Raw genomic sequence first — 20,442 nt, 5'->3', positions numbered from 1 at the left:
AATATGGTGGACCTGTCACTCCAAAAGCTCTCATTCGGTCTCACATCAAGCTAGACACCCCATTCAACATTCTACTGCCTGTTGACATCTAGTGGAAGGCGTATGAAGTGCATACAGATCCATAAATAAAAGGCAATTGAATAGGCAAGGCCTTACACAGAGACCCATTTTCAGAATTTTCACTTCCTGTTTGGAAGTTTGCTGCCAAATGAGTTCTGTTTTACTCACAGATAATTCAAACAGTTTTAGAAACTTCAGAGTATTTTCTATCCAATAGTAATAATAATATGCATATCGTATGATCTAGAACAGAGTGCGAGGCCGTTTTAATTTGGGCACGATTTTTTCCCAAAGTGAAAACAGCGCCCCCTATTAAGAAGAAGTTAACCTGCAGTTCTCCGCCCTGTATATACTCTCTTTCTCTCTCTCTCTCTCTTGGTGTGATTGTGTGGTTGGTGACAGGTGTGCTGGAGTCAGAGCAGATCCATACCAGCTGCAAATCGTCCCATAAATCAAGACCTCTACATAAACTCATTCCTGCCACCTCCACTCTGCCAGATCGTAATCTCTGCTCATACCGCGCTGTCTCTGGCTCCTGTCTCCTGTACCACATCTCACCACCAACCACCTTGCTCTGGACTTCACTCACCACCACCACCTTTGAAAAAGTATAATTTTCAATTAATAGAAAATGAGACATGGGAATCTGCACAAAGGCAAAAAGGAAGTCAATTTCTGAGCTTTTCTTAGTAATCTACTTGAGAACTATTTATGGTTCAAGTAAAACCTTTGAATAAGTGAATCTTTTAGAGAGGTTTAGCGCTTTTATATTTAATTATCTCAACCCACCCAATTCATATTCATTATATAGATAGACACGCTTTATCTTGTCTGGTTTAGCTTCCCAGATAAAGCGAAATATTCTTTGCTCATATTTTGGAGGGATATTTTTTGGGGGGTACTTTTATTTAACTAGGCAAGTCAGTTAACAACACATTTTTATTTACAAAGACGACTTACCAGGGAACAGTGGGTTAACTGCCTTGTTCAGGGGCAGAATGACAGATTTGATAAATTAATCATCAGGAGTAGGCAGCACCATAAGTAAGTGAGTAAACTGAGAAGAGTTAAGAGTTAATCGGGGCGATTTTTCCATGAATAGACGGGTATTTACCTCTCTGTAGTTGCAGCATCTTGACTATTTTTACAAGTTTTCTATTGAAATTAATTGTGGAGAGCTCATTTATATATTTTGTGATATGAATACCAAGTATGTCTACTTCACCGTCAGGCCATGTTATAGGTAATCTGCAGGGTAATGTAAAAGTATAATTATTTAACGATCCAATACGTAATATTGTACACTTATCATAATTAGGTTTTAGTCCAGAGAGTCCAGAAAAGTTATCTAGCTCTTCAATGAGATATTGCATGGATCTAGCTTGTGGAATTAAATTAAAACTTGAGTCAACGGCATACATGGACACCTTTGTTTTTAAGCCTTGGATTTCTAATCTTCTAATGTTGTTATTTGGTCTAATTTTAATAGCTAGCATTTCGATGGCCATAACAAATAGATATGGTGACATCAGACACCCTTGTTTAACTCCTCTTGACAATTCAAAACTCTCTGAGAAGTAGCCGCTTTTTACTATTTTACACCTGGGGTTGCTATACATTACTTTTGCCCATTTTATAAGAGTATATCTCACCGAAATTTAAAAAATCCAGGCATTTATAAATAAAATCCATTCTTACTTTATCAAAGGCCTTTTCAAAATCCGCTATACATACCAGGCCTGGCTTCTTAGATGTTTCATGATGTTGTATTATATCTAGTAGCTGTCGTACATTATCTCCAATGTATTGTCCAGGTAAAAAACCTGTCTGATCAGGATGAACAATACCTGGTAAACCTTTTAAATTCTGAGTGCTATGCATTTTACTAGTATTTTTGCATTACAACATTGAAGTGTAAGAGGCCTCCAATTTTTAAGATAGACTGGATCTATACATTTGCCATCTGGGTCTTGTTTTAATAATAGTGAAAGCAGAACTTCCTGCTGAGTACCTGACAGACTAACATTTCATAGGAGTAGTTAAAACAAGCTTTGAATATATCAAAAAAGGCCTGATAGACCTCTACCGGTATGCCATCAAGCCCTGGGGTTTTTCAAGACTGAAAGGATTTAATAGCCTCAACAACAAAAAAATCCTCTGTAATTTGGCCTTCACACTGATTTGTCTGTACATTTGTTATTTTTTTATTATTTGGAAATAATTCCTTACAGCAGTGGTTCCCAAACTTTTATAGTCCTGTACCCCTTCAAATGGTCAACCTCCAATTGCGCACTCTCAAATGTTATTTTTTGCCATCATTGTAAGCCTGCCACACACACTATACGATACATTTATTAAACATAAGAATGAGTGTGAGTTTTTGTCACAACCCCGCTCATGGGAAGTGACAAAGAACTCCTATAGGACCAGGGCACAAATAATAATATAATAATAATCAATATTTTTGCTCTTTATTTAATCATCTTAAATATAAAACCTTATTTGTTCATCGAAAATTATTAATAACTCACCACAGGTTAATGAGAAGGGTGTGATTGAAAGGATGCACATAACTCTGAAATGTTGGGTTCTATTGGAGAGAGTCTCACTCTTAAATCGTTTTCCACACACAGACTGTGCTTGTATTTAGTTGTCATGCTAGTGAGGGCCGAGAATCCACTCTCACATAGGTACGTGGTTGCAAAGGGAATCATTGTCTAAACAGAGATTTGCCAAGGCAGGATACTCTGAGCGCAGCCCAATCCAGAAATCTGGCAGTGGCTTCTGATTAAATAAAATTTTCACAGAACCGCTTGTTGCAATTTTGATGAGGCTCTCTTGTTCAGATATCGGTAAGTGGACTGGAGGCAGGGCATGAAAGGGATAATGAATCCAGTTGTTTGTGTCATCCGTTTCGGGAAAGTATTTGCGTAATTGCGCACCCAACTCACTCAGGTGCTTCGCTATATCACATTTGACATTGTCTGTAAGCTTGAGTTCATTTGCACACAACAAATCATACTGTCACAGCTTTTGCACCATCAGTGACGATACCAACACATCTTGACCACCAAAGTCCATTTGATGTCACAAAGCTGTCCAGTACTTTAAAAATATCCTCTCCTGTTTCCTGGTTTCCAGTGGTTTGCAGAAGAGAACGTCTTCCTTATTTGACCCCCCATAAACGTAACGGACATATACCAGACGGACATATACCAGGAGCTGTGCCAGGCCAGCCACATCTGTTGACCCATCCAACTGTAACGCATAGAATTCACTGGCTTGTATGTGAAGCAGTAATTGTTTCAAAACATCTCCTGCCATGTCACTGATGCGTCGTGAAACAGTGTTGTTTGATGAAGTCATTGTCCTATAGTTTTTCTGGCCTTTTCCCCCAGGTTTGTCTCAGCCATATCCGCTGCAGCGGGAAGAATGTACTGCTACTACCAGCAGTACTACACCTGCACCTGTCGACGATACAAGTTGTTCTGCTTCCACGGACACATCCAATGCTAGCATCAGTAATTCTACATTTGTTGTTAGCTCAGCTAGCATGGACACTGACAGTTGTGAATCTGATGCAGCTGAAGAGCTACTGCCCCCTTATCCGGGAAAGCACCGAACAACAGACATGGACGTTGGACCATCGAAGAGGCGCAAATATGATGATAACTACATTGATTTGGGGTTCACTTATATTGGGAGTAGTGCCTTTCCTCAGCCACAGTGTGTTATATGTGCAAAAGTACGATCTCACAACTCGATGAAACCTTCAGTCTTGCGCAGACATTTAGAAACAAACTATGTAAATTTGAAAAATAAGCCACAGGAGTTTTTTGAGCGAGAATTAAGACGACTTTCAAGTAGTAATATTTGACAATGCGTTGTTATTTCGCTGAACACTTGATGAACACTTTAATTATATTTTTGGCAGTGAACCGAGGCTACTCTGGCGAGAAAAATCCTTGTTGGAAAATATAAATGGACTGTTTGAAAATGTGAAGAACATTTTTTTTAATTTTTTTTATTTGATATATTTTTTTATGTGAATCACATTTTTATTTGGCGTACCCGCGACGACATTGCGCGAACCCCAGTTTGGGAATACCTGCCTTACAGTAATCGTCATTCAGTGGGTGAGGATGAGACGGAAAAGAGAACATCTGCTTAAAATATTTAGCTTCCTATTTTAAAATATCTATCGGAGAATCATAGATGACTCCGTCTTCAATGACGAGTTTCTGCAAATTATTTTAGTTAGCGTTCCTGTGTTAGAGATTCAGGAAGAAGTTGGTGTATTTTTCTCCGTATTCTATCCAGTTTGTATAATTTTTGTAGATCATTCTTGAATAAGTTCCTCCAGTTCTTTTTGTTTTTCCTCTAACTTATTTTGTATCTCTGTAGTATCATTTTTATTGCAATGTACAATTAGTTCATGTATTTCCCTTGTTAGTCTTGTCTCTGTAGCTAGAAACTGCTTTTTTAATGTTGATGAATATTGAATTGAATGACCACTGAACGTACATTTAAAGGTATCCCAAACAATAAGGGGATTTGTTGAACCTATATTGTACTTGAAAAATTCAGTTAGAAATTATTTTGTACTCCAGTAAACTTGGATTAAATTTCCAATATCCCCGTCCACGTGGAAATTCTATACAAATTATGTGAAGGCCGATTAGATGATGATCCGATCGCATCCTGTCTCCTATTAAAACCTTTTAAACCTTTGATGCAAGAGAGGAAGAGACAAGAAAGTAGTCAAGATGACTAGCTTGATTATGTCTCCTCAATGTACATCTCACTAGGTCAGGGTTTTTTAGTCTCCAAATATCCACTATTTGTAATATGTCCATAAGTTTGGTGATTTCCTTAAGGGCACGGTGATGATAGTTCAACACTGTGTTATAGTCTCCCACCATAATGATTTGATTATTTGATGCCTGTAAGTTCAATACATTTGCAGAATTGGAACTTGTTGCCACAGGTTCAAATTGAATATTGAAAGAATTGTCTGCCAGAAAACAACTTCTGGCAAACTTTGCCACTAGTGGCAATAAATATTATTGTTGCAAAAGATTTGCCGCATATTTACCACTAGTAGCAAACATTTGCATGCTTCTGGCAACATTCTGTGGCACACTATTTAGATTGCAGCAAATTTGCCACAAACTTCCGGGAAGTTTTCCCAACAAATTCATTTTTGTAAGGGATCAGACCATGAATCAAAAATGCTTATGCTCACTCAGCTGTGCCTCACAAGTCATTTTAGCAGTGTGATCATATACCTAAAATGTTGAAATATAATTTCAAAATGGTCTGAGAAGAACAACATTAGCAGGGCAATTCAAGTGTAATAATGTATTGGGCCTGTAGCCTACTGCACAAACCCCATTATTACATAACTGTTTTTATTTGGTTAATGTTGCATAGGCTTACGTTTTTAAGTAATGTTTAAAAAAAACTATCTGAGTGGTAGATCTCGGCTTGAATTTTGACTCTGAAAGGGTTGGTGACTACTGCTGTAGGGCTACTACTTCCATAGGAACTTAATCCTGGGAAAAGCATGGTCAACAGAGCAGTGGTAATTTCCCAGTGTTTATTCTTGAGAAAACTGACAATCAATTTATTAAAAAACCTTTACTTAGGGCCCTCACACTTAACTTAGGGCCCTACTCAGTAATTTTGACAGTTAGCTTGCACCTGTAAAGAACTTTAATTAATAGGAAATTATGTGTGGATTTTAGAAGAAAGGATCTAGCTTTTTGGAGCTTTTATTAAGACCTGAATTCAAATACAAATAATTTCTAATACTCTGGGCTTGATTGAGCCTGTGTCAAAAAAGGTGAAAACCCTCATATGGCATTCCAAGTAGACAAGAGAAAACACAAAAAGATTTCAAATGGTATTGAACGCAGCTCTGCTTTTCTTCACTTCTGAAACCAACTGGTGCAAACATGGGCCCTAACTTTAATGTCTTCTCTTCTATAGGTGGCTTGTGATAATGGTCGTTGCTGGACAGACCGTAATGGGGGTAAGTGAGTGGTTTCTACCAACATTCTTTGAAATATCTCATAGGTTTACATTAATTTAGGCCTGAGTGATAAAATGTGACCGACCGGCTTGATTCGGTCTCATGTAGCAGAATTTGAAATTGTGATTTTTTTTCATTGGATAAAAGTAGAGACTCAGAGCTAGAACATGGTATATCATACAATACAGTTGTGTAACAATGGGAAAGTAAGTATGCTTTGAAAGTTGATAAAGTTGTAACTTCACTTTTGAGAAAATGGCTCTTGAATGTTTTGGTAAACCTACTGGAGAGCTCTTCTTTGTCTACACCCATTCAGCTTCGTTCACACACTCTTAAGCCTTAGCCCATCTCTTTAAGGATTCACATGTGAGGCAATGTACTAAACAACCAAAGATTTCAAGACTAAAGGCTGGTTTATACTACGGGTGTTTTCGTAAATTCAATCTGGAGTGCCAGATTGTGCCCTGGGCGTTCGTAAACTCAGAGCGTTGTCAGATTGTCCATTTGTAAAATTTCAGAGCACACACGAGACGCTCTGGCCGAGGAGTAGGGTTGATCAGAGCATTCTGACCTAACAACAGCGGTCAAGCTCCCAAGCTAACTGGTAACGTTGGCTAGCTTGCTAGTTACTTCCAGACACATGAGAAAACAGCTCACACTGACCATTTTACTTGCCCTAGCAGAGCTGGTTAGGCTGTTTTCATGTTATCCAGTGTTGGTGACTAACTGTGCTGCTGGCAGCAATTCAATGACCCTTTTTTTGCCAACGTTTCCTGACACCGCCCATATTCAACTGGTGTTGAATGTTCGTAAATTTGTCAGTTATTCTGCGCTCTGGCATCGGAGTAGATAGCCAGAGCGAATTTACCAGCTACGTCTATCGACAGTTGTCGCAGTGACATCATGCACATTCTATGGAAATGGTTACTTGCATAGTGGAGTCAGATCATACACGTAACGTTAGCTAGCGAGCCAGCCAGGTAACTAGCTAGCTACCTACCTAACAGTATGCTTTAACTTTAAATAAAAACAACTTTCTGACAAAATTAGAAACGTGTAATATCTGAAAATGTAGCTAGCTAGACTATCTTACCCGTGTACATGGATGGACGCTTCTCCTCTCTGTCACGGATACCATGGTTGCCTTTAGTTTGAAGATGTAATCCGGAGGCAGATGTTTTATACAGCTTTCTGTGTGTTCTCTTTTTGACTCCCTCTATATATTTGCAATCAAAGGGCAGAATTTTCTCCATCTCCTTAGCTATCATACTCTAATTCCACCAGGCCTTCCACTGATTTCAAAACTCAGTCCTCTAGAAAGTGGAGAGCAACACTTTGATATATTCCAAAAAAAGCCGCGTTAGAAAGAATTACCTACAAGTATTGACCAGCTCATGTTATAGACAGAAGCTTGCCACATGCAGACCAATCCGAACTCATCTCTCGGCATGTCCAGCCCAGCCATTATCTCAGCCAATCATGCCTAGCGGGAAGGTTCCTGGCTTTTTCCATGGCTAAACCAACTAGAGTCGTAATTTAACAATTGTATTCATATTTACAGATGTCATACAAGTTTGTTATTAAGGCATATGAAAGTTCACATTTTCCAGAAGGCATTTCTGCCAAGAAAACACAGTTCAAATGGCTTTCCTGTGAAGTAGTGACGCATGACATACCCCTACGAGTCACAAATATAGGCAACTTATGTTAAGTTTACTTGCCTAACCCTTGCAGGTACTATATATGTGCTTTATTCATTAAATTACTTTGATTATTCTGCCCTTGAGTTGCGTTCCCATGCAAAACTAGACAGATAGCTAACAACTAAGTCTTCAATAAAACTCCCAAGGTGTGACTTTTCTTGAATGAATATTGAAAACGTTTATGTTGTAAAACTGCAAAATACAGAAAAGAATATACTTTAGTATTCAATTCACACCGACATACTGTAGCTGTATATTATACATTTGAAGTTGCATGAATACAAAGCACGTGCTAAGGTACCATGCATCTGGCATGATGCCAAACCATATAGCTAATTGTTACTCATATGGTAATTGACTAACTCCTTTCATTACTCTTATAATGTACAACCATCTATGTAGAATAACAAAGCATATTACACTAGAATCGGTACAGAACTACAGTATTGTATATTTTACAATTCGTTTGCATGACGCACGAGCAAAGTAATACAGCTAACGGCATACATGAAAGGCATTGCAATTTGTGTGAGTAAATGCAACCAACCAACATTGATATATAGCAACTCTATCAATAACAAGATTATCATCATTAGCTAAATGCTTGAATCGAACTTACAAACAAATAATTTCCAAGGCTGAAGCGTGACAAGAAATAACTACACTGAAAGACCTGCACCATAGCGTTGTTTTTAACTGGCTCTATGCGTGCAGAACGAATTCTCTACTTCCTGTTTGCGTACAGTCTAAGTACCAGAAAGCTCCACTAGGGGGCAAATAACACCATGGAACACAATGAAAATCCATCTTAACCATTGTAATAAAATAATCTGTTACCTTCTAACAGGATGGCAGCACACTCCCCGCCTGGTATAATGAAATTGTGCCACTATGAAATGAAACATATCAAGAAACAAATAATGTCCTTTCTATTATTATCTTTTGTCTCTTCTCAGAAAGAAGAACAACAATCTCTGAGATTGGTCTCAGAAACACCTTAGCAGCTCCTTGCTTGACAATTTTTAGTTCTACTTTCCTAACCTTTTTGTCAGTACTGGGAAAGGTTTTTTGAGTGTACTTTGTTTTGGGAACTCTTTTCCTTTTTCAAGGCATTTGAATTCCTCTCTGAAGGCTTCATGTTGCACACAGTGAATGATTGCTGTTTTGGCTTGTGACAACTCACTTGTACCGCATAGTTTATTACAGTCATGCCAGCCTCTGCAGCTGGTGTTGTCCGCACCTTCATGGAAGGATCTGGCAACATGAATGAGTGGCTCGATTGAGAGCTTTCCAGCTTGAGAACCTCTCAAAGCGATGAGAGCCGAGTTGAGCTCCAGAAACCTTAGAGGCGAAGACAGTGACGTCTGGTCGAATCTCTGCGTCTGCGTGAGGYTCTACAAGGTCAAAATKTATGTTCTCAGGYTCACTTGAGTTTGTTTGGGTCAGGAAAGGTGGACCTGAGAACCAACTGGTGTACTTTAAGAGTGCAGCAAGTATAGGCCTGGTTGCATGGTCTGCTGGATTGCTGTCAGTGTTTACATAACACCACTGATCTGGATGGGTAGACTTCCTGATGCGAGTTACCCTATTGGCAACATACACATAGAATCTTTTGGTGACATTGTGGATGTAACCRAGAACTATCTTACTGTCTGTGTAGAACTTGGCCRCATTTACATCAATGTCAATTTHGTCTCTGATCAGTTCATACATCTCAACAGCTAGCAAAGCCGCACACAGTTCTAGGCGTGGGATAGTGTGGGCCGGACGAGGGGCCAATTTTGATTTCCCCATGACAAATCTAACATGGCATTGACCTTCCGAGTCAATAACTCTCAGGTAGGCTACCGCTCCTATGGCTACTGTAGAGGCATCCGAGAAGATGTGTAGCTCTCTTCTTYGAGTGGTAGACAAGGAGACTGGGATGTAGGTCTGCTGAATATACAGATGTTCCAACTCCATCAAAGATTCCTTCCACATTTTCCATTTCTCTTCTTTTYCTGGGGGAAGAGGGGCATCCCAYTCACTCTGRTCAGAAGAGAGTTCTCTGATTAAGGCTTTACCTTGCATTGTTATTGGAGCCACGAACCCAAGGGGGTCATAAAGACTATTCACTGTGGACAGGATGCCTCTCCGCGTAAAAGGCTTCTCATTGTGGGACACCTGGAATGAGAAGCTGTCTGTTTCCAGGTTCCAGCAAAGTCCCAGGCTCCGTTGAAAGGGGAGAGGATCCACTCCTAGGTCCAGATCTTTTAAGTATTTTGCACAGTCCTCCATAGGGAAGGCTTCCATAACTGTTTTGCTATTGGATGCAATCTTGTGTAGTTTCATGTTGGACTCCGCCAACATTGCTTGTGTTTTTCTTAGAATGTTGATAGCTTCTTCTGTAGTAGCTACTGATGTCAGCCCATCATCGACGTAGAAGTTCCTCACTACATATTGCTTGGGTTCTGATCCGTGTTCCTTCTCACCCTGTAGCGCTGCTCGTCTCATGCAGTAGATGGCTACGGCTGGTGAAGGGCTGTTCCCAAATACATGGACTTTCATCCTGTACTCAGTTATGTTTCTATCTGGATTGTTGTCTTCATACCAGAGAAACCTTAAGTAATCTCTGTGATCCTCACGTACACCAAAACAGTAAAACATTTGTTGCACATCTGCTGTTAGTGCAATGCAATCCTTGCGGAAGCGCATTAGGACACCCAAGAGTGTGTTGTTTAAGTCTGGACCACTGAGCAGAACATCGATAAGTGACACGCCTTGACACTTAGCACTGGAGTCAAATACTACTCTTATTTGTTCAGGCTTTTGTGGATGGTAAACACCAAATATGGGCAGATACCAACATTCTTTGTCTCCCTCTAGTGGCGGTGAAGGTTCGGCTTGGTTGTTATCCAGCATCTTTTGCATGAAGTCAATAAAATGATGCTTCATGTCAGGCTTTTTGTCTAAAGTCCTGCGAAGTGATGTGAGACGGTTTATGGCCTGCTCCCTGTTATTAGGAAGGCGACGTCGAGTGGGGCGAAAGGGTAGTGGAGCCACCCAGTTGTTTCCATCATCCTGGAAAACCTGTTTGTCCATAATGTCCAAAAAGGCTTTGTCCTCCACTGATGGTGCTGGTTTATCATCGTCTTGTGTTTTGTCGAACACGGAACATCCCAGGCTGTCTGTGTTCACAGTTGTGCTCGGATCTCTCGAGTGCACTGTAGAGGGAGAGATGTGTTTCTGARCTACRCTGTYGTAGTTCTCTTTTACCTGGATGATGTCAGGGCAAGGGCTCAGATAGGATGTGCGACCATTTTGAAGTATGTTTGTCCTGAACACGTTAACATTGGCTGGTCGGTGAGCTGTTCCCAGACAGACCTCACCCACGATGRCCCACCCGAGGTCGAGTCGCTGTGCATAAGGAGTGTCGTGGGGCCCATTGATTTGCTCTCGTACCTTGTGTACCCTTAAGATGTCTCGTCCTAAGAGCAGGAGGATGGGAGCGTCTGGGTCCACAGCTGGAATTTTGTCCATAACTGGTTGCAGATGGGGATGATGATACGCAATGTCGGGGGAGGGAATCTCCGTCCTATCGTCTGGCATCATATCACACTCTATCAGAGTAGGGAGAGATAGCTGCATGTGTCCTTCTATAGACTCCACCATGAAGTTGACGGCTCTCCTGCCTGAAGTCTCTGTTACCCCAGAACAGGTCTTCATGGTGTATGGAGCAGAGTTGTCATTGATGTTGAAGAGATTGAAAAACTCTGTCTTGGCCAGAGATTTGTTACTCTGTTCATCAAGCACTACATACATTTTGACAGCTTTCTCTCTTTTCCAAGCCGGATAAGCTTTAACTAGGCATATTTTTGAACATGATCTTGGATTAACTGCCTCACCACAGATCTCCGTACACTTTGAGGTGACAGATAGAAGAGCATCGTCACCTTGCTCCCCGCCATGCTCTTTCTCTGCGGTAGCGGTGTCTGTATTTGAAGGTGGCTGGGCCTGGATGCAGAGCAGCAAGATGTCTGTCGCTGTCGCACTCAGAGCACTTAATTGACACCTTACAGTCTTTAGCTCTGTGCTGAATTGACCCACAACATCGGAAACAAATTCCATTCTCTTTGAGATATGATTTGCGCTCATCTAGAGTTTTGTATCTAAACCCACGACACTTTTTAAGAGGATGAGGTTTGTTATGTATCGGGCAGTGATGGTCAGGGTTTTCAACCTTTGTCTTACTGGGTTTGGTTTGGTGGTCTGAGGGCTCAGATGACACATCGGTTTTGTATACAGTCACAGGTGTCTTGCTGCTGTACCTGGCAGGTTTCTCACTTTTCATAGACACCTGGTTAGTTGAGGTGTAGAGGGTGAAACTGGGGTCGTTTCTAGTTTTCGCCTGGTTCCTGATGAATCTCGAGAAGAACGAGAATGGTGGGAATGCTACCCGATAGTCCTCCTTGTATTTGGATCCCTGTGCAATCCATTTTTCTTGTAAACTGAATGGAAGTTTCTCTACTATAGGGTTTACCCCCCGAGATGTGTCCAGATAAGCGAGGCCTGGAAGGTACCCTTCCACTTTAACACACTCCAGTTCGAGAAGAATCTCACCTAGTTCTCTTAGTTTGTGATTGTCTTTGTTAGCCAGTTTTGGAAAATCATCAATTTTCTTCAACAGTGCMTTCTCGATCACTTCGGGTGTACCATAGCACTCTTCTAGTCGTTGCCAGACCATGTTAAGCCCTGCTGTTGCGTTGAAAATATGGACAGATCTAATTCTSTTTGCTTGCTCAGAMRACTCTGCCCCTAGCCACTTGGTAATTAGATCTAACTCTTCCCTGGYTGATAAATTCAAGTCTCTGRTCGCATTGAGAAAGGATGCTTTCCATGCCCAATMATTTTCAGGGCGATCATCAAACTTCAGGAGTCCGGAACTCACCATCTCACGGCGTAGGAGGTACTTGATGAGGTCTGGTGCCACTTGTGACTCAGGGACGCTTTGTGTGTGTGACTGGAAGTGGGCTTGTTTWCCATTTACACCATGCTGCTGTTCATTTCTTTTGAACGGAGAGTCTCTGCTCATGTTCTGTTGTTTGCTACTTTCTGGATTATGGCATGTAGCTGGGTCAACACTAAGCTCTTGTTTCTCCACTTCAAATGGAAGTTTAGCAAAGTAGGGCCTAGCATTTTGTTGCACATACTCACAGGTACRCTGGACTGGACTTAAGGGCTGTGTCCCTGTGTCTAGTTCTTTGTGAAGTTCTCTGCGTTCTGATCCTACAGCTTCTTCAAAGGCTGCAGCTTCAGCCAACGCTCTCAACTTGGAGAACATATGAACTTGCCTCGAGGTCAGCTTTTTGCTTCAACAAGCTGGCCTCTATTTCTGCCTTTTGTTTCATCACAGAAGCTTCCTTCTCAGCATAGGAGACTTGTGCACGCGSTGCGTCTGCYYTGGCGCGTGCTTTGRTGGCTGCAGAACTCRCCGTTGAGGATCTGCTTGACTGTTTTGATGACCTTGATCTTGTAGATTGAGACTTGGTCCCAATGTGCTGAAGAGGCTCCTCCATCTCTCTCTGTCGAACTCTTGGCTCTGGTTGTTGTACCGTAGACTGCTGGTCTTCCATAGGAACAGAGGCTTTGTTGGCTGATGAATGTAGAAACAAACCACCGTGTGTGGTTATTCTTGAGCTTGAGCCCGCCGTGATGATGTTTTTTTTTACTATTCTGCCCTTGAGTTGCGTTCCCATGCAAAACTAGACAGATAGCTAACAACTAAGTCTTCAATAAAACTCCCAAGGTGTGACTTTTCTTGAATGAAATATTGAAAACGTTTATGTTGTAAAACTGCAAAATACAGAAAAGAATATACTTTAGTATTCAATTCACACCGACATACTGTAGCTGTATATTATACATTTGAAGTTGCATGAATACAAAGCACGTGCTAAGGTACCATGCATCTGGCATGATGCCAAACCATATAGCTAATTGTTACTCATATGGTAATTGACTAACTCCTTTCATTACTCTAATAATGTACAACCATCTATGTAGAATAACAAAGCATATTACACTAGAATCGGTAACAGAACTACAGTATTGTATATTTTACAATTTGTTTGCATGACGCACGAGCAAAGTAATACAGCTAACGGCATACATGAAAGGCATTGCAATTTGTGTGAGTAAATACACCAACCAACATTGATATATAAGCAACTATCAATAACAAGATTATCATCATTAGCTAAATGCTTGAATCGAACTTACAAACAAATATTTTCGCAATGGCTGAAGCGTGACAAGAAATAACTACACTGAAAGACCTGCACCATAGCGTTGTTTTTAACTGCTTCTATGCGTGCAGAACGAATTATCTACTTCCTGTTTGCGTACAGTCTAAGTACCAGAAAGCTCCACTTAGGGGGCAAATAACACCATGGAACACAATGAAAATCCATCTTAACCATTGTGTCATGACGTTGGGTTGGGGGTAGGTTTATGACAGCCATAAATACCTCTTTCCCCCCTTTTCCCTCTCCCTACTATAACTGATGGGACATAAGAAAACCCCTTGGTTAACATAGAGATTCTGGGAACATCAGAAGTGGGGGGAAATGAACTTAAGGTATATTATGTCAGTTCGGTTGCCCTCTGACACATTCTCATCAATGATATAATGACATAAACTCTACTGTGGAAAGTCTAAACGTCAGAGGTATCGGATTCACATGGAATTGTTGTTTAATTGAAATGTTTGAATATGACATTATTTGTGAAGAGGTGAAATGTAATTTTAGCTTCCAAATGAGAGATCTGTTTTCCAAATGAGAAATGAGTTTTCCTCTGCTCACAGTGGCCCGCCCCTGTGAAGAGGCATGGGTTACACACTTTTCAGACACACCCCTCTCCCTCCACTATAAAAGCCATTGACAAGAATATAACTTTCTGTTCCGGGCACACCAGGATGACGATCCGGTGTCAGAATGGTTCAGATAATAACTACAGAACTAAGCCAACATCAGCATGGACTTTGATTGTGAATGGTATGAACTTTGAACTCGTATTCACTACAGAAGTGATATCTCCTAGCCGTTGAGTTAGCAACAGCTAAACGCAGGTTAGGAAGGACAGTCCGAGTATCCCGTCTACTACACACAACGTTACTCCAACRTATCCCGTGACTACCAGAGACATTCTCCAAAGGACAGAGGACTCGGGTTGGCGATACGGTCTTCCATCTACCACCAACCTACTGAAGCGCAGCTCAGAGTAAATATTTATTGCATTTTCCTTTTCAAATGGGCGGTAATTTAGAATGCATAAGATACTGTATTTACGATAGCACAGCTCGCCTATGTTCCAGTCTCCCGCTCTTTCACTAAAATCCCGGCCCTTTTCTTTGTGTAACAAGCTGTCATATCTATTCCGCCCGCCAGGGACGTTTTTCTGTATGACGTAATTTGTGATCAAGTTATGATTTAATTGTATATGTGTGATTCTGTGTGATTAGTTAGGTATTTAGTAAATAAATAATTAAACCCAATTTTGTATYGCTGATTCAACTTGTTAGCCAGGATTCTTGCAGATAATCAAGGATTTACAACTTTCAGATGAGACTKAATAAAMTGACGATTAATGTGACTGYTATGGATGTAAAATMTTMCTAAATCTTTAAGAGTTTATTCGAAAGATAACAGCTCTATAAATATTATTTTGTGGTGTCCCTCTCTAGTTAATTATGTTTACATGATTAGTTCAATCAGGTAATATTAATTACGGAGAAATTACTTTATAGAATAGCATGTCATAGCAATTCATCTGGCATAGTCAAAGACACGACAATTGTAATAAAATAATCTGTTACCTTCTAACAGGATGGCAGCACATTGATTGTTAATGTTCATTGATGTGCATAATAACCTATCTGTCCTGTTACTAGTGTATATGAGGTTGAAGGAAGTCCCATCATGCTTTGACACTTTATCCTCCACCTCCTGTGTTTGGACCAGGCCTGTCCATTCTCCCGAATTGCATAGCCACAAGAAGTAGAGGTGTTGAGAGTGCTCCTACACCCCCTGAAATATCAGAAAAATACGTAGTGCACTGGGCCTTTACCAGTCCTGTGTTAGCGGACCAATATAGCCATCTGTAGCGCAGACAAAAAAATTGCAGCACCCCCAAGCATCTGCCGAATTGTACACTTAACTTCCCTTCATGGATTTTAGAGGAAATGACTGATTTATGTAATAGGCTGGAAACTCCCTCCAGCCCAGCATTTCCCAAATTCGGTCCTTGGGACCCCAAGGGGTGGACATTTTTTGTTTTTTCTCTAACACTACACAGCTGATCCAAATGATCAAAGCTGATGATTAGTATTTGAATCAGCTGTGTGGTGCTCAGGCAAAAAAACAAAACGTGCACCCCATGGGGTCCCAGGGTCTGAGTTTGGGAAACTCTGCTCTAGCCCATGCCTACACAAATCCAATGCTTTTACATTTGTGGAGAGAAGTGTACGTGTGTATACGTCAGGAGAAAGGGACACAGGGCTGCTCGGCTCTTGGCTGTTCTCAATGCTTAATGCATTATGGTAATGTTGGCCCAAAAAGTCCCTTTAGATTCTCCCCCAACACAGCAAAAAAATATATATTTTACCTTTATTTAAACAGGGAGTCTGTCACGTTGGCATAAATGATTTGGGAGACAGGCGCAGGAATGCATAATAAGAGGTTTTTATTGTACCCAAATCACAGCGTTGCGTGTAAAGGCACCGGGACGAAGACCAAACAAACACTATACAAAACCACAGGGTTGAATCCCAAACAAAAAGAGCGAGGAGTACCTCGAATAAATAACACACGGGACGAGACCCGTAATCATCTGCGCGATCCACAATGGCACAAAAGCCAAAACACACAGCACAGGTACTCACACGCACCAACGGACATAGTAACAATAATCGTCAGCCCAATGGAAACCAAAGGGCACATATATACAAATACAATCAGTGGGAATTGGGGCCAGGTGTGCGTAATGAAAGTTCCGGAGGGATCCGTGACAGTACACCCCCCCCCCCCCCGACCCCTCAGATTTGGGTTATCGTAGAAGGAATGAGCGTTACATCGAGGCTGTACTCTGGAGCGGGATTGATTTGGAGGTGAAGGGTCCGTCATTGTCTAGGGCGGTGTGTCACAGCATCATCGGACTGAGCTTGTTGTCATTGCAGGCAATCTCAACGCTGTGCGTTACAGGGAAAGTCATCCTCATCCCTCATGTGGTACCCTTCCTGCAGGCTCATCCTGACATGACCCTCCAGCATGACAATGCCACCAGCCATACTGATCGTTCTGTGCGTGATTTCCTGCAAGACAGGAATGTCAGTGTTCTGCATGGCCAGCGAAGAGCCCGGATCTCAATCCCATTGAGCACGTCTGGGACCTGTTGGATTGGAGCGTGAGGGCTAGGGCCATTTCCCCCAGAAATGTCCGGGAACTTGCAGGTGCCTTGATGGAAGAGTGGGGTAACATCTCATAGCAATAACTGGCAAATCTGGTGCAGTCCTTGAGGACGAGATGCACTGCAGTACTTAATGCAGCTGGTGGCCACACACAGATACTGACTGTTACTTTTGATTTTGACCCCTTTGTTCAGGGACACATTATTCTCATTTTTGTTTAGCACATTTCTGTGGAACTTGTTCAGTTTATGTCTCAGTTGTTGAATCTTATTATGTTCATACAAATATTTACACATGTTAAGTTTGCTGAAAATAAACGCAGTTGACAGTGAGAGAACGTTTTTTTGTTGTTGATGAGTTTACAAATGCAGTCAGTGGGAATAGGGGCCAGGTGTGCGCAATGGAAGTTCCAGAGGGCACATACAATGAATAAGACAAAATCAGATACAATGTTAAACAAACTATAATACCGCTCAACACATATATTCAAGAAAAGAAAAAGGGCAGGGCTATATAATTCTGGCTTTCAAGAGCCAAAGTAATGCTGATTTTCTTTTCTACCAGGTAGTTGGCCATAGCCTGGTATGAAACATCCTGTAAGCTTGTGAGGCTAAGTTGGCCATTGGTCATGTCATTCATTTGTATTGGCCATTTGAATCAGTCCCTGATTGGAAGTAAAGCCACACTGTAAGGGTTGCATGTATTGCAGAAATTAATTGCCTTGGAGTGTTGGCATATTACATGAGATGTTGTTTTTTTGTGTGTTTTGATGATGTATCAGGGAAAAAGGGTGTATGGATATTCATTAATATTACACAAAACTACCCTAGATCTTTCCACCAATATCCCTGCATATCCAATATGTATTTCCAAGACTCTTCGATAGATTTGCAAGTATGTGTGTGTGCGTGTTAGATGGATACAGAACATTACTTCTGATCCTAGATAGATTGTCTCATGGATGTGCATGCACATTCTTTTTTTTGCATATGAAAACCAAGCAATGAGAGTTGGAGGTTAATCTTAAATCAAAAGGAGAGATAACTGTGCCTCTGTCTGCATGCCTGGCTGGCGCTGGGTTTACACAACCCCACCGGAATGTGGTAACACCATCAACACAAACAAGACCGGGGGAAAATATCAATCCATCGCATAGTATTCCCTCTAGGCACAACAGAAAAGTGCTTGTAGCCTTCTCATTCCATATGAAGTGCCTGCATTGAGTGTGTGTATGTGTGCATGCGTCCGTGCGTATGACATGACCTGTATCTATGCGCAGCTCTGAGATCTGTAGCAGGTCGGTATTTCATGCTGGTTGTGTCTAGATTGCATCCTGTTTTATCCTGTCCATTGTATTCTGATCAGAGTGGCAGAATGAGAGGGAGAGCGAGAGAAAGAGAGAGAGACTAAGAGAGATAGATAGGGGTGAAAGACTAGGGAGAGGCCATACCGTCTGGTATGGCAACTGCTCAGCATCTGACTGTAATGCGCTACAGAGGGTAGTGCGTAAGGCCCAGTACATCACTAGGGCCAAGCTTCCTGCCATCCAGGACCTATATACTAGGCAGTGTCTTTTGGAAAGCCCCCAAAATTGTCAGACTCCAGTCACCCAAGTCATAGACTGTTCTCTCTGCTACCGCACTGCAAGCGGTACCAGAGCGCCAAGTCTAGGACCAAAAGGCTCCTTAACAGCTTCTACGCCCAAGCCATAAGACAGCTGAACATGTAATCCAATGGCCACCCGGACTATTTACATTGACCCCCCCCCCCCACCCCTCAATTGTTTTTTACACNTCAATTGTTTTTTACACAGCTGCTACTCACTGTTTATTATCTATGCATAGTCACTTCACCCCTACCTACATGTAAAAATTACCTTGACTAACCTGTACGCCCACACATTGACTCGGTACCAGTACCCCCTGTATATAGCCTCGTTACTTTATTGTGTTACTTTTTTATAATTATTTAGTTTAGTTTATTTGGTAAATATTTTCTTAACTCTTTCTTGAACTGCACTGTTGGTTAAGGGCTTGTAAGTAAGCATTTCACTGTAAGGTCTACACTTGTTGAATTCGGCGCATGTGACAAATAAAGTTGGATTTGATTTGAGTTACACATATAGTGTGTACACCTGTAGTTTTGAGTGCTTCTATTCAATTTCAAATGTACAATTGAGTTTTATGAAAGGTCGATTTTTCCATGTCCTTTGAAATTGAATAGAAAAACACTAGTTGAAGAAATCAATTGAGACATTTCAGTGAAGCTCTATGGTTGACTGAAGAAACTCAGCAAAAAAAGAAACGTCCTCTCACTGTCAACTGTGTTTATTTTCAGCAAACTTAACATGTAAATATTTGTATGAACATAACAAGATTAAACAACTGAGACATAAACTGAACAAGTTCCACAGACATGTGACTAACAGAAATTGAATAATGTGTCCCTGAACAAAGGGGGGTCAAAATCAAAAGTAACAGTCAGTATCTGGTGTGGCCACCAGCTGCATTAAGTACTGCAGCGCATCTCCTCCTCATGGACTGCATCAGATTTGCCAGTTATTGCTATGAGATTTTACCCTACTCGACCACCAAGGCACCTGCAAGTTCCCGGACATTTCTGGGGGGAATGGCCCTAGCCCTAACTCCGATCCAACAGGTCCTAGACGTGTTAAATAGGATTGAGATCCGGGCCCTTCGCTGGCCATGGCAGAACACTGACATTCCTGTCTTTCAGGAAATCACACACAGAACAAGCAGTATGGCTGGTGGCATTGTAATGCTAGAGCGTCATGTCAGGATGAGCCTGCAGGAGGGTACCACATGTGGGAGGAGGATGTCTTCCCTGTAACGCACAGCGTTGAGAGTGCCTGCAAAGACAACAAGCTCAGTCTGATGATGCTGTGACACACTGCCCCAGACAATGACGGACCCTCCACCTCCAAATTGATCCCTCTCCAGAGTACAGGCCTCGGTGTAACACTCATTCCTTTGACGATAAACGCGAATCCGACCATCAAAACCGCGACTCGTCAGTGAAAAGCACTTTTTGACAGTCCTGTCTGGCCCAGCAACAGTGAGTTTGTGCCCATAGGTGACGTTGTTCCCGGTGATGTCTGGTGAGGACCTGCCTTACAACAGGCCTACAAGCCCTCAGTCCAGCCTCTCTCAGCCTATTGCGGACAGTCTGAGCACTGATGG

At 41.6% G+C, this 20,442-nt stretch overlaps 1 protein-coding gene across 1 annotated transcript in view; it reads left to right on the top strand.

The window, feature by feature from the left end:
- LOC111949689 (collagen alpha-4(IV) chain-like) overlaps nucleotides 1-20,442 on the top strand; it is a 93,189-nt gene that overhangs the window by 20,391 nt on the left and 52,356 nt on the right. The window contains exon 3 of the mRNA XM_023967037.2: nucleotides 6,052-6,094. Within this exon, the coding sequence (XP_023822805.1) occupies nucleotides 6,052-6,094 (43 nt within the window). The remainder of the gene's footprint in view (nucleotides 1-6,051; nucleotides 6,095-20,442) is intronic.

Source organism: Salvelinus sp. IW2-2015, linkage group LG22 (genome assembly GCF_002910315.2).
Source record: "Salvelinus sp. IW2-2015 linkage group LG22, ASM291031v2, whole genome shotgun sequence".
Lineage (NCBI taxonomy): Eukaryota > Metazoa > Chordata > Actinopteri > Salmoniformes > Salmonidae > Salvelinus > Salvelinus sp. IW2-2015.
Note: the sequence above shows the minus strand (reverse complement) of the source record. Positions and strands in the feature narration are given on the sequence as shown.